Source organism: Dendrobium catenatum, unplaced genomic scaffold, assembly GCF_001605985.2.
Source record: "Dendrobium catenatum unplaced genomic scaffold, ASM160598v2 fragScaff_scaffold_676, whole genome shotgun sequence".
Lineage (NCBI taxonomy): Eukaryota > Viridiplantae > Streptophyta > Magnoliopsida > Asparagales > Orchidaceae > Dendrobium > Dendrobium catenatum.
In genome coordinates this window covers 84,441-99,105 of record NW_021319138.1, presented here as the reverse complement: position 1 = coordinate 99,105, position 14,665 = coordinate 84,441, and the positions used below count along the sequence as shown (strand labels likewise).

The 14,665-nt window shown below is 31.3% G+C and overlaps 2 protein-coding genes across 2 annotated transcripts; one reads left to right on the top strand and one right to left on the bottom strand.

The window, feature by feature from the left end:
* Nucleotides 1-521: 521 nt before the first annotated feature.
* On the top strand, nucleotides 522-4,630 carry LOC110112282. The gene is made up of 2 exons (XM_028695803.1): nucleotides 522-1,459; nucleotides 4,294-4,630. Exons 1-2 carry the CDS (start codon nucleotides 522-524, stop codon nucleotides 4,502-4,504), a joined length of 1,149 nt encoding a protein of 382 aa, XP_028551636.1. The 3' UTR covers nucleotides 4,505-4,630.
* A 912-nt stretch (nucleotides 4,631-5,542) lies between these two features.
* LOC110112284 (thioredoxin-like protein 4B) lies at nucleotides 5,543-10,970 on the bottom strand. The gene is made up of 4 exons (XM_020844453.2): nucleotides 10,695-10,970; nucleotides 6,495-6,652; nucleotides 6,207-6,273; nucleotides 5,543-5,796 (listed from the first exon to the last, which is right to left on the bottom strand). The coding sequence occupies exons 1-4, from the start codon at nucleotides 10,824-10,826 to the stop codon at nucleotides 5,698-5,700; spliced, it is 456 nt and encodes a 151-aa protein (XP_020700112.1). The 5' UTR covers nucleotides 10,827-10,970; the 3' UTR covers nucleotides 5,543-5,697.
* Between the last annotated feature and the right edge of the window lie 3,695 nt (nucleotides 10,971-14,665).

The window sequence follows — 14,665 nt, the reverse complement described above, 5'->3', positions numbered from 1 at the left end:
AGAGAGAGAGTAATTATAGAGGAAAATATAATATTAGCATGTCTATATATATAATATGTCATGATATGAAAATATTTGTCCAATATAGGATGAAATTTTCTATGAATTTTAGAACATTTACATTGCTTTTGAAAACAATGATAACTATCATTGTGTTATATTATGTATTTACTAAAAAGTCAAATAATTTAGTCCAAAATACTTCATATTTTAAGAAAATATCATTTTATATTGATATATTTATCTTATCATAATATAATTATTGTAGAGAGAGAAAAGGAGAGAGTAATGTTGAATTAATAGAATTCACTCTTGCTTATTTTGGCCATATAATTTAAATGTCAACTAGATTCAGGCCTTCTCTCCCATTCACTCCATACCAAGCGTTTCAAAGAGTACAAAACTTGGAAGAAAATCTTCTTCCTTCAATGCACTAAAGCTAGACCCTAATACATTACCACACAATTTATTTCCATTCATTCCCCCATATCTTCCACTACATCGATCTCAATCACCAATCCATGGACTCCTCCTCCTTGCCTATCAAGGCCATCCACTCCTTTCATGCCGGTGAGCGCAATCTCTATACTCGTCTCATCTTCGATCTCTACATCGACCCCTCCTGCTCCCTCCACCTCATTGCCTTTTGGCTCTGGCTTGAGGAAGATGGCCACCACAAAAACCTCATCAACAAAATCGCCTCTATGACCAAAAGCTCTCTCCGCTCTGCCGCCCACACGGCCCTCTCCTTTCTTGACGCCCTCCTAACCAATCCCAATCCAAATTCCTTTCATGCAGGTGAGCGCAATCTCTATACTCGCCTCGCCTTCGATCTCTACATCGACCCCTCCTGCTCCCTCCACCTCATTGCCTTTTGGCTCTGGCTTGAGGAAGATGGCCACCACAAAAACCTCATCAACAAAATCGCCTCTATGACCAAAAGCTCTCTCCGCTCCGCCGCCCACACGGCCCTTTCCTTTCTTGACGCCCTCCTAACCAATCCCAACCCAAATCCCACTTCTACCTCCTTCCAAAAAAATGCCATCAATGGAATACACTACTATCTTTCTAATGTATGTTACAAAGCCCTCACCGACCTTCACGAGAAGGCAGCGAGCCAAGTAGAAGCACGGCGGGGAGTCGAGATGATAGGTCATGGTTTAAGTTGTGTTTACCTAAGTGAAGTGGATGGATTGCTTTATGTGCCTCATGGTGAAGGCTCTAGTGGAAATGAAGCTAGAAGATATGACAAATCACAGATGATTGGCTTGAAAGAAGAAGTGAAGCCTTGGATATCGTGTTTTTATACAGAAGATCAGAGAAATAAAGAATCATTTATGCATGCAAAGCCAGGAGGAGAATATCGCAGCGACATTCCACGTGAAGAGAGGATGCTTTTTGTCACCTTTTCTAATGGATATCCGCTTACAGAAGAGGAATTGTATAGTTTCTTCATCAGGTAAACATATATATATTTATTCTTTATTAATTTTTTTTTTTTTTTTTTTTACATTTTCCTATGATTTGATTTTAATTCTTTAACCATCATCACAGCTCCACGGTCTATAACCATCATCAATTTTCATCCTATTGATTTTCCTTTTTTTTTTTTTTTTTAATTTTGATTCTTGTTAGGCATAGAGTGTTTGTGTATATATATCTTATAGGGAAAATTTTTTCTAAGGAAATATATTAATAAAATAATTGGTTGTACATTGATCACTAATTAATGAAAGGGTGTGAATGAGTAGAGCCGAGCTCGAGTCACCTCTAGTTTGAGCTAGAGTTTGATTAATTAATCGAGTTCAAGTTGGCTTACGAGTCTGGTTATTCACTAAGAAAGAGAGAAAATAATTATGATTTAAGTAATTATTATAGTAAAATGATTAAAAATTTTAGATTTAATGAAGAATAATTTAATAGAAAAAGGAGAGTTTTTTAACAGTATTGTAGTTAAAAATCTTGAATGCTAATAAATTTTAAATGCATTTTATACTAATATTTTTTTAAACGAGTCGAGTCAGGCTTTCTCAAGCTTGACTCGTAAGCCCGTCGAACTCGACTCACGTGTCAATAATTTATCGAGTCAAAATAATGACAATTTTGATATTGTAAATTATTATGAGGATTTTTAGCATATTCTTAATTGGTGCCATAACAATGCTACAAATATTCTATTGCAAACATTGGTAAGAGTAAGAATAGTAAAATGCAAAAGTGCATTAAGTTTTACAAATTTCTTGTTCTTGCCACTCTTACAAGCATGTGAAAAAGTACCATCAATAGTTTCACCAAGAAATATAAAAGGAGGTAAGTAATTGGTAGTAGGATCATCAACATATTCATTAGATTGAGGAGTGCCAATGTAAGTAATCTAAGGGGTAATTTAAATCATTTTTAATATAGAAGGGTTACTAGTTCTAACATATGAGGTACTTACATCCCAAAATTGTATTAGCTTATCAAAATTATGATAAAAATGGGTCATTTCTTCCATTCTTTATTTTGGGAAGGAATATATTCTTGATGAAAAATAACAAATGTTTTTTTTTTTTATTTGAATTTCATATGTAGTGTAAAGAAAGATTCATTAGTATCAAATCTAACACATGATATTCTATTTATTATAGATGTCTATCTCAACAAGAATATAAGAAATTGACAATCAAGAAGTTAAATTCATAGGTGTATTTACTTATACATAATTACCAAAAACTTCTCAAAGGTAAATAAATATATATGATTTATGTTCAAAAATCACAATCTTCGCAGAGAGATCTAAATCAATGATGATCAAATAATGATTAACATCAATAATAGGCGGTCATTTAGAAAGTTTAATTTAAATAAGGCTAATGGAATAAATTTTTTGAAAAAATTTTAGAGCATATCGCTATCTAGCTAACATAATAATAAAGTGAGAAAATCATATATATTGACTAGTTCGAAAAGCCAAAAGCAAACCCAAATGGGTGGAAAATCATTGGAGCACATCCGAAGAAGGATAACTTCTAGTGAATTCAATAGTGAGTGAGAGCACAAAAGGCTTATACATTTTGAGTGCCACTTTATCATAAAACGGTACAAATATTTTTTTTCCTTAAAAAGAAACGGGTTCATTATAGCTCAAGCAAGGAGAAAGGTCAATCATTAGCTAAGTTAAAGCCTCAAGAAGAATTTCATGGATGGTGAAGATACCTTTCCATAAAAGACAAACTTATTTGTGAATTTAATTAAACAAGTTAGATTGTGTTCAAGTATAGTTCATTTATCCTTGGAGAATTAACTTAGTCAAATGTGAGTTTTTCATCAAGTGCATAAAAATGAATGCTCTTAACTTTTCTTCAACAAATTCACTATAGAATATTTTATTCCAAGTGGGGTTACACATTTTAAGGAATGTGAATACTTTTGGTTAAAGGAAATCTTGACAAAACCATCATTCTTAGAAGCCTACTAATTATATATATATATAGAGGGCCATTTATTCTCTCACACATAAAATTTGAATAGCAAAGATTTATAAGTAACTAATAAATAAAAATTGTGATGGATATAGTAAATAAATACCTTTTAAATAATTTAAATCTCAGACATTCAAAATTTAAAATGGATTATTAAAAAATATTTCACGATAAATGACCCAATCTTCTAAATATATACTTTAAAAGCATCAAAGCAATCTATTTTGGTATAATATATACTCAATTAATAAGCACACATTTATTACTAATTAAATTATCTTAATTATATCCTTCTAAAGAAGAAATTTTATTTGTATTGACAAAAATGAAATGAAATATTCACAACTCATGAGTTGATTATGAATTTATTATTTATCTCTCACATATTTAGATTGTAACTTTGGATTTGGACATTCACATGCTTTATTTCCGAAAAAAAAAAACAAGAAAATTACCTTAAGCATTCTTTGCAAAATATTAAAATATATAATTAGAATGCTTAAATTATTTGTGATATTTAGACTATATAGTTACACTATTTAGTAAATTCATTACAAAGTTCTTTATTCAATAGGGCTTCCACATTGAATAATCAATCTTTTATCTCACATTTTATTAAATAGTCAAATTATTATAAAAAATAATAAAAATCAGCCCATTTTTATTTGTTATAAAATAATAACCATCAAAATAAATTTGCAGGAGAATGATACCATCTCCTCTTGAAAGAATAAAAACTCTCTCTCTCTCTCTCTGTATATATATATATGGTAAATTTTGACAAAAAAAAAATATAATAATCATTAGTGTTTTTTTCTAAAATGGGCAGGAATTATGGTGAAGTTGAAAGGGTGAAAGTCGAGCAGGTGGGAGGAAGGAGACAGCAGCCCCTATTCGCCCAAGTTTCATTTTACTCGTTATCAACGGTATTAGCCATCCTGAATGGCCATTACAAAGCCAAATTTTTAATAAATGGAAAGCATTTGTGGGTTAGGCGTTTCGTCCCTAAGAGAAAGCATAAGCAGGCGAATGCCTTTTAATGGAACAATTATTAGGTCCGGTGACCGGACGTAGCTCTACATGCAGTCACCACTGAGTTACCCGATATTTGCTCGGTGTTTGCTCAGTATTGCTAGGTATTGCTTGGCAATAATGAGAAATATCGTTCTGTGAAGACCAATACCGAGTAATACCAAGCAATATCGAGTAATACCGAATTTTTCTAGAAAAAACTCGGTATTACTCGGTATTTGTCTTCACATAATAATATTTCTCGTTATTGCCGAGCAAAATCGACAAATACGTGGTTTTGTGTCTGCTACGTGGCATGATTTAGTGCCGGCCGAACGTAGCTCTACGTCCTTTCACCGGACCAAATAAAAGTTCCTTTTAATGATCTAATAATATGAAAAGAGTGCCTGTCTGACTTGAACTGTTTTTTGACAGAGTTACACAAAGCCAAGTTTGGCGTATATAATGTGATAGTTTTCGTTGATCATTGGTGTTTTGTGCTTTTATTCATCTGTGCCACACAATTCATTATAGGAATTAATTAATCATATTTAACGATATAGCTAAACATAATATTATACAGACAAAATTTTCAAAATAATTTTAGACTGTTTGCATGCGATCAATTTAATCATAAAGTATCCAATTGCTCTAAATCAAGAACTCAACTATACAAAATTATCTCAAAATAACTCATTATAATTCAATTTTGTATGATCAAAATACTTAGGTTTTGTTTAGAACGGCTTTTTTCATGTTTCATAAAGTAGTTTTTCCATACAAAAAATTTAAATTTTGTACTAAAAAATTATTTTAAGAAGCAGTAAAAAAATCATCCCAAATAAAGCCTAAATTGGAGTACCATACTACTCTAAGACTTCATTTGAGGCAGCTTTCTTACTGTTTTTTAAAACAATTTTTTAATACAAATTTTTTAGTTCAAAAAATTTCTATACTAAAAAACCGTTTTAGAAAACAGAATAAGAAAGCTACCTCAAATAAAGCCTAAAATTAAATTAATCATATACAAATAATCGAGAAACTATTTCCAATTTTACTCCACAAGGTAAGTGAAATTGTATTTTGGAACTATTAAATATTTCATTTAAAGATTATAGACCTAATTTAGCTCAAATAGTTTATAGCATCTGATAAGTAATTCAATGTAAGCTATCAGATTTATAATAGGCATAGCTATAAAAAAACTTACAGCAGGGTATAATTATAGACCCTTGAAAAGAAGCTGGAATCTGGGTATTTGCTCTGGAGGGAGAGGACAGCTAACTATCAGCTTACCTTTCATTGCACCTCGAAATATGGCCTGTCATCAAAGTTCATTGATACTTGAAACTGTTAGTATTATCTAAAATATACAAAATAAGTTTCTTCTTGTTAAAAAACGTCTGGTCAGGATCCAATCAACAAGCCAAAGTCGAGCCTACTCAAGGTTAAATTCTATGTCTTTGAAAGAAACTGAGCTTGCAATAGCTATCAAGGTTCTTAGATGATTTCATGTAGGAAAGCATGCCTTTAGGAAAAAGTAGGATAATAATTATTAAGGTTTCGTTTGGGACGGCTTTCTTACTGCTTTTTAAAGCAACTTTTTAATAAAAAAAAGTAACTTTAAGAAGCAGTAAGAAAGTTGTCCCAAACGAGGTAGATTACATATGTAAGGTGATATCACGCAATCCATATTAGCCAACTCTTACATAACTAGTAATGGCAACTAACCTCTACCACGTCTATGAAATCTTGCTTACATTGAAAAGAGCCCACCCATTTTGTATGATCAGCAGTCCTGAATCATCATCAATACAAATTCAGTAAATTTGAATTCATTGTATATATATACACACACACACACACAACATAGGAATGCCAAATACAACTCGGATGCATTATATTGATCTATGTTCGTAATGTGTTGATAATAATTTCTTAGTATATATAATTACTTCAACTGAAGTTAAATGTACAGTGACGGTAGAACTAGATGTTGAGTGAAAAAAAAAAAAGTACCCAGAGTCCATCTTCATGTGATGCGCATTGAAGAAAAACACAGTCGAAGGAATTAGTACTATATCAAAATACTTGGCATAAACTTGAACCTCCTCAGCATCAATATCTACTAAAGCTATAACTGCAAATTTACTAATCTCTCGAGAGGACTTCGCAAGCTGTTCAAGGAATGGGGTGGAAACAAAAAAGTTAGGAAAAGAGTAGGCAGAAAGTAATAGTTAAATATTGTAAACAAGGTAGCACCGCAGCAATAAATAACCAAAAAAAATTTTAAATACCAAGCATGATTTGAAAACAAACCAAAAAGATAAAAATGTGACCAGAACGCGTTTGCCATGATGTATAATGTGAAAATGGCGAAGAGATTCTGCATAAAGTTCAAAACATTATTTAATCCAAGAATTCACTTTCCAAAAATAAATTTAATAAGGCAAGCCTCTAATTGTCAAGGTGCAGTAATATTTTTTTTTTTCAGACTGCTTAACAATACTCATGGACGTGATTTTCTCTTTGTAATTGCATATCATTTTTAAATATGATTAACTCCTTTTCCAATTCCACTAGCGATGCATCACACTTAGAAGATTGTTCATTCAAAATGTTATCCGCCTCCACGGACTTCCATTACTATAATTTCTGATAAGGGTTTTTTATTTATAATATCTTGAATTAACTGCTAAGCTCTCCATTAAAAAAAAAAAAAAAAAAAAAAAAAAAAACTGCTAAGCTCTCCATGGTAGAGTACCTGTAACATGGAAGAGTCTCATTCTTGCTTGCAAAAATTTGGGGCTTTTCCCAACTTTTTGCTTGCATCAATTACTCTAAAAATAAACCCCAATCATAAAATATCAGATAATTTTGTCATAACAAATCCACATCCTCTCCAAAATCTTACATTATTTCTTTCAATATCATCCAAAACTAATTCATGAAATATTTGCCTCCTACAAGGCTATGACCATAGAGTTTGAAGCCTTGATGGCTTTGCTTGGATATGAAGGAAAACAAAAGCCAGATGCGACAAGCAATTGCCTCAAGCAAGATAGATGCAACAAGCCATTATTGGGGTAGGCAATTGCGATGGCAGGCGGGATTGGTTGTGGAGTTCTGGTGATTAAGGGAGAAATTCACCAAGAATTTTGCATTATCAATATATATATTTTTTCATTGGATTGTTTCTAGCCAATAATACCAGTAGAATATTGGCGAATTTTAGCACCAATAACAAGTGGAATGTCCGCAAAAAATCTGCTTGTTTTATTTTATTTTATTTTTTTTGCGGATAAATCTAACAATGTTCCACTATTTTTCTATTGTTTCATCTACCATCTATTTCACGGGTTACAAATAATGAATTATAGCAACAAGCTCGAGTCCTCTTAGATCCTGGCCACAATTTACTCTTTGAAAGAGTTTTCATCACCAAAGATGACGTAGATAAATCAACCCATAATGTTTTTTCTCCATAATGTTTTTACTCTCACAAATTGTTTGACTAAAAGTAAAATTTAGTAAATAATATAAACTTGAATTTAGTAAATCTTGAGAAAAATAAAATATGAAAAATTGTTTGGCATGACAATACTTAAATCCTAATAAAGTGTGTGGTTATTTGTTTCGAGATAGATATTTGCAACAAAAAGAACTCCAACTCTCTAAATCTTGTGAATGGTGAGATTTAACAAATAACAGGGTTGAAATTGGATTCACAAAACTAGTAGGATTTAAAGTCTTTTAAAAAATATTTGGCGATATTTAAGCCAAATATTTGCTTAAATACTGCCTAAAATTGGATACCGAAAAACCTTTTATTGTCATACCCAATCAACTACATGACTTTTAGTTTAATGAGCTATTTTCTGCCATTTTTTCCACTTCTTAATTTGTTTCAGGTAACCTAGATTGTCATACCCAATAAACACTATGAGCACTTAAGAATAATAGATTTTTCTTTAAATCTAGTACATAATTTATTGTAGCCAATGATGCAACTACACTACTATGTGCCATCAACTTCACAGTACTATAATCTCTAACCTTTCACACAACTCCATTTATCATATAAGCATAGCAACCAAAACTTAGTTCATATATGAAAAACATATTTAAATCAAAGCATGCATGATTAAAACAGATGGAATGTAAAATCAAGTGCTATTTACATGTGTTGTCTTTAGTCATGATATAAAAGCTAGAAAAGTCTTCAATAACATTTATCCTCTTTGTGGTTTTCCTCTACTCCATGCTCTTGTTTATTCAAGAAAAAAAAATTCTTCTTTATGTATCGTTTTCTTTTTACCATAGAAATAAGGATTTTTTTTTTTTTAATTTGCTCTAAGATTTAGTACTGCCATGATTAGAAGAGGCTCTAACACATAAAATCACCCTAAAACAAGCAATAAACCTTTAGCTGGTTGACACCTCCCTCGAGCTTAAAAATCAACTCCTTTGAAAGAAGTGAATTCTAGACATCATCTTAACTTATTGGGCAACAACTATACAACACGGTATCTCAAAAGTATTTGTAAGAACAAGATAAATAATAAGGTAAGAAAAATGTTTGATGATTTTGATCCTCATCATCAATAATTCTTAAATATTGAATAATAGAATTGAATGAATATATTTGCTCAACGTACCTTATTGCATATGGAGCAAACATAATCTTTGTTTATGATATAATTTGTCCATCTTTAGCCACAAACATTATGTGATTGTTTCCTCTAAAACCTATATCAAGACCTTATTTGTCAAATATAGCTAAATCGCTAAAAAAATTCTCATTTAACTCTTTTATATCTTCTTAGGTCATCATCCAATACATTTGTAAATGCCGCATAAGAGCTTTTAATAAACTTTATTAGATTTGAATACCTTGTATATTGCTTCCCAAAAAACCTACAATTTTTTGTGTCATTGGATCTCCTGATCTTAAGAATCATAGTCATTGCACTCCTTATAACCTCAATTTGATACTAGTTGTGAGGTTAATAAAACTTTGAACTAGACCAAATAAACATAGAGAATAAGCACATCAACGATTATGATAACAATACACATAATATTACTTGGTTTGATAATTCACCTATGTATGCGATCGCATTGAAACCAAATAATATATAAAGCTGCAAAAAGGAGTATATTATGATATTACACTTCATATCAAACTGGAGATAAAGAGACGGATATTATTTTATTTAGCACAGAGAATGAAACTATTTGCTGCAAAGATTAAGGTTGAAGGGAGAAGGAGATGTTACTATTCTTGTAGTTAGTCTCATCCCCTCTCTATTAGAAGAGCCTAAATAAGAGCTACTATTTACGATGACTAATAGCTTTTCCTCTGGCTAAATTTGAAAATAGCAACACTTGATCTTCTTGAATAAGTTGAAGGCATACTTCTACATGCACCCAAAAAAAAAATCCTTCCCCCCTCCCTTTCTCTTCCTCCCCTTCCAGTTGCTTTTGTTATGGGTGTTATGCAACACTTGTTTATTCCTCTTTTATTGGGCAAAATGATATTGTATGTGTAAAGAGTTAAGTGTGAATGGAACTTGAGTTTGATAATCACCAATCATGAACAATCAAGTGGGAATAAATCTTGAGTTTGGTGGCCACCGAATTTAAAATTAAAAAAAAGGTTGATAATTGAGTGAATTTGAACTGCATAACTAATACATGTATCATCAATAACCACTAATCAAAGATAATCCCCATTCAATAAATATAATAACCCTTGATATCAACAATTTTCCACACACATACATCTATTAAAATAAAAAAACCTGGATTCCTGATCGACATTTCCAATGCACAAAAAACCATGTTTGGTTGCTTGTTTTAACTGACAGTTGGAGATTTTAGATATAATTTGCCAAAAACCTAATAAAGAGCTTAAAAATATCGCCTAAATTAAACCCTGAATTTAATGGGATTCGATAATATTGCCTCAAATCCAGGATTTATCAAATCACGAAAAACTGAGATTTAAGAAATTTAATTCAGCAGATGTATTAAATCCCTCAAAAAACTGCAACCAAACAGCTCTACCACCAGCATTTACTAAACCGATTCAACAAATCCAATTTTACTAAAATCCTACCGTCAACCAAACAAGCCCACACGCACAATCAGAAACAAGAATCGAAAAAATCACAAGCATCAAACATAACGAATTTATATAGGAAAATCTGTACTCACTATGTCGTCGAGCTGGAGACAAACGGGCTCCGAGGCGCGGCCAAAGCGGAGGACGAGAACCTTGTCGAGGGTGTCTCGGATCGCCGTGTCCACTTCCCGCTTCGTCGTCAAAGTGTTCAGAAGGAAGCTCATGTCACAGACCAAACCCTACCTCACAGCCGCGAAACTCGGCTTCCACTTCCCGGAGGTTAACAGGACGCTCACGCTTCGGACGGCCTGAAGCGCACAGGCGACTTCGCGGGTTAAATCAAATCCGATACCAACAGCCCTTAGGGTTTATATTTCTTATTTACGTATCTACCACTGAAATCTTTAATATTTTATATCTAACTTTCATATATAAATAATAAGAATAAAATAGAAGAATAATATATTTTAATATATTATGTAAACTGCTGTCTTGCTTTTCTTCATATATCTTAAGGCCAAACTTAAATATAAATTTAGATTAAAAATAAAAACTTTTTTTTTTATTCAACAATATTTCTTATATTTTACTAAACTTCAATGGATTATGGCGGCCCCCACCAAACAAAGAAGGAGGCGCTCCCCAATACTAATTTATTGTTGTAGTTGAAATTGATGAGGGAAGTAAATTAAAGCTTTGTTAAATCCATCAATATCATTAAGATTGTGAAAATCTAACTCAACAATGAATTTGAAGAAGTAGATGTTCATGATTCAAACGATCTGAATGATATAATAAATAATAATATCATTAAAAATTAATATAATAATTATGATAATCTAACCTTGAACCTCATAATTCTAAGAATTTAAATTCCATAATTTTAAAAGATTAACTATAAATATAACTAAATTATTAAATAATTAAATTAAATTGAAATGATGAATATAATTATATACTATAATTAAATTATTAGACATATAGTTTAATTATATTATATTTATGAATATATAATAATTTAATTATAATTAACTTTTACATTTAATTAAATTGATAATAAATATGATTCTTATAATATATATTATAACAAATTTATAATAAGAATAATATTTAAAATAATATATAAATTTATAATATTAAAAATTTATATTATTAATTCTTATAATATACATTATAACAAATTTATAATATACTAATTTATAATACAAATTAAAAAAATTTGCTGTCAAATCAGCCCAAATTCACGACCCAACTAGCCAAATTCATAGCCCATTAAATCTCAAACTCACATTCATGCTCATATAGTGTTAATGCAACTTTTTTAGTCTCACATCATTGAGAAGTTTGAGATAATTGTCTCTTAACTCTTTATATAGTGTAAAGTTCACACTTTTTAACAAAACATATTTTGTTAGATGTCATGCATAGATCATATTGTAATTAATCTCAATTACTATTTAAGAAAATTAAAATTTTTAAAAGAATTTAATAAAGTAAAATATATCGTTTATACTTTATTTTAAGAAAAAAATTGTAGAACCGGCCGATTCTTTCGAAGGTTAAATTGTCGGTTTAGCCGGCTAGCTCAGGCTGTATCGCTACGAAACCAGCTTTTAAATTGAACCAGATCGGACAATTGACTGGTTCATGATTGAGCCAGTCAAACCGGTCGGTTCGGATCAATTTTTAAAACCTTGAGTATCACCTTCTCTAATGCACGCTCATTAAATTTTGTGTAAGATAAAATCATTATCGCATGGCAAAAATGAGAGTCATATTTCTCTCGAGTAATATTAGACTTTTTCAATTAAATTAATATTTAAAATGTTAATTATTTTAAATTTTCATTTATAATTTATATGATCTAATAAAAGATGAGAGCATATTTTGACATAAATTTGAAAAACAAAAAAAATCCATTTAGTCTCAACTCAAATTTAAATTGATTAATTTTGAATTAAATTTCAAATCATTCCTATAAAAATGTATTAATTTTATATAAAAAAAAAAATTTAAACTTGTAAACCTAAGCTTACATGAATGCTAATTTGATTCCATATTTGCTTATTAGGAGATTGGTTAAGTCTAGGATTATATACATTATGCTCCATGTGAGATTTTTTTTAAAAAAGAAAGATGGAAAAGTTCTAATTTGTTCATAGTATCACTAATTGATGAATTGTGAATTATTAGTCAATAGTATCACTAAGGTTTTATTTGGGACTGTTTTTTTCTTGCTTCTTCAAACAATTTTTTAGTACAAAAATTTAAATTTTTGTACTAGAAAGCTGCTTTAAGAAGCAATAAGAAAATTGTCCCAAACGAAACATAAAAGAGTAATAATATTTCAAGTTTTTTGTTTGTCATCCCTCCCTCCTCTTTTTGGGAGAATGATGACAGAGCTTGTGCAGTAAAAGAGAGAGCTTGAGCACAAAAAGGATTGCTTGAGGTATGGAACAAGCCTTACAAGGAGCAGAAGCTGGACCTGGAGCAGTCAATCATGCCAACAATTTTGAACAAAAGTGTAGAGAAAACAGATGAGAAGCAAGTAATCCACTGCTATCTTCCTTGGATGAAATCAATAGCGTTTAATGCATGTTTCACCATGTATACAGTTTTCTGGAACTATCAATTTTATGCAAAAAGCCAAGATTGAGCACCGTTTTGATTTTTTGAATGTGCATGTGTTAGACCTGAACCGGTCCAACTTGGATCGGTTCAAGTCTATACCCGCCGGTCCAAAGGGAGAGGCGGACAAGAGAGGAGGCGGCAGCATTGGTGGGCCCCATGGCCTGAATTAAACAGGGTTTGGGTGGGAAAATTTGAATGAGGGGCTGTTTAGGGATTAATTGATTTTTCTTTTATTTTAATTAGTCTTTCATGTTAGGGTTTGAGGGTTATCTTGAGTTTGAAGTCAAATTTGAGATGTAGGATTTGTTCTTTTGGGCTCTAGGATTGACTAAAGATTTCGAGAGATGTTTCTTCCTCTCGAATTGAAGAAACTTGTATCGCTTGTTGTTTTCTTACATCTACTAGTGGATTTCTTCTATTTTACCTTATTGATTTTGTCAGTAAGATTTGATGTTGCCCATAGAAAAATCTAAATTCAATAGTACTTATTTAAAATATGAAAAATATTTATCTTAAACTACATAATTTTTTAAGAAATGCACATGGAATAGCTACATATTTTATGAAAAATCTTCATTTTCAAGTTTATGTTCTGCATAATAAGATTATAATTGTTTTTTTTTTTTAATTACAAATTTTAAAAGAAAAATCATGTGTGTGTATGTACACTCCTATTTTCGCCTATGTTAGAATTTCATGTGCGACTCTTTTTTCTTCCCCTTTGTTGGTTCTTCTCTTCTTCCATCTCAAAAAAATTTTAGCCTTTAGTTTTTTATGATTCTGGCTTTTTCCTGATGGTTTTATGTTTTATACCCCCCCTCTTCATTTCGTTGAGCTTTTCCCTATTTTTAATATCCATTAAAAAGTATTATTTAGATGAATTTCGCATATGCTTCCTCTTTCTTAGGAAGTTTTATTTGGTTCGGTCGACCGAATGAGAGAAACATTCGGTCGCAGGCAAAAATCCCGCGGTACCGAGGTGTACCGAGTTTTTCAAAAAACTCAGTACACCTCGGTACCGCTGGATTTTTACGTGCGACCGAATGTTTCTTTGCATTCGGTCGGAGGACGTAATAATTGTTCCTTTCTTAGACTACTATTCCTTTACTCCGCCCCCCTCTCACCCGTTCTTCATTTCTTACTCCTATTGTTGGGGCAAAGGCCTCAAATTTTTAAGACAAATTTATTGCACATATTCATTACAATTCCAGAAATATAACACACAATTGCACCTTCCAATAATACCCTAAGCTAAATACAATATATACAATCTATACAGGAAAAACTAGGGTGCGTTCAAGATCTGGGCAAAGATTAAGGCTTCGTTTGAGACGATTTTCTTATTGCTTCGTAAAGCAGCTTTCTGGTAAAAAATTTTAATAATTGTACTGGAAAGATGTTTTAAGAAGCAATAAGAAAGCCGTCCGAAACG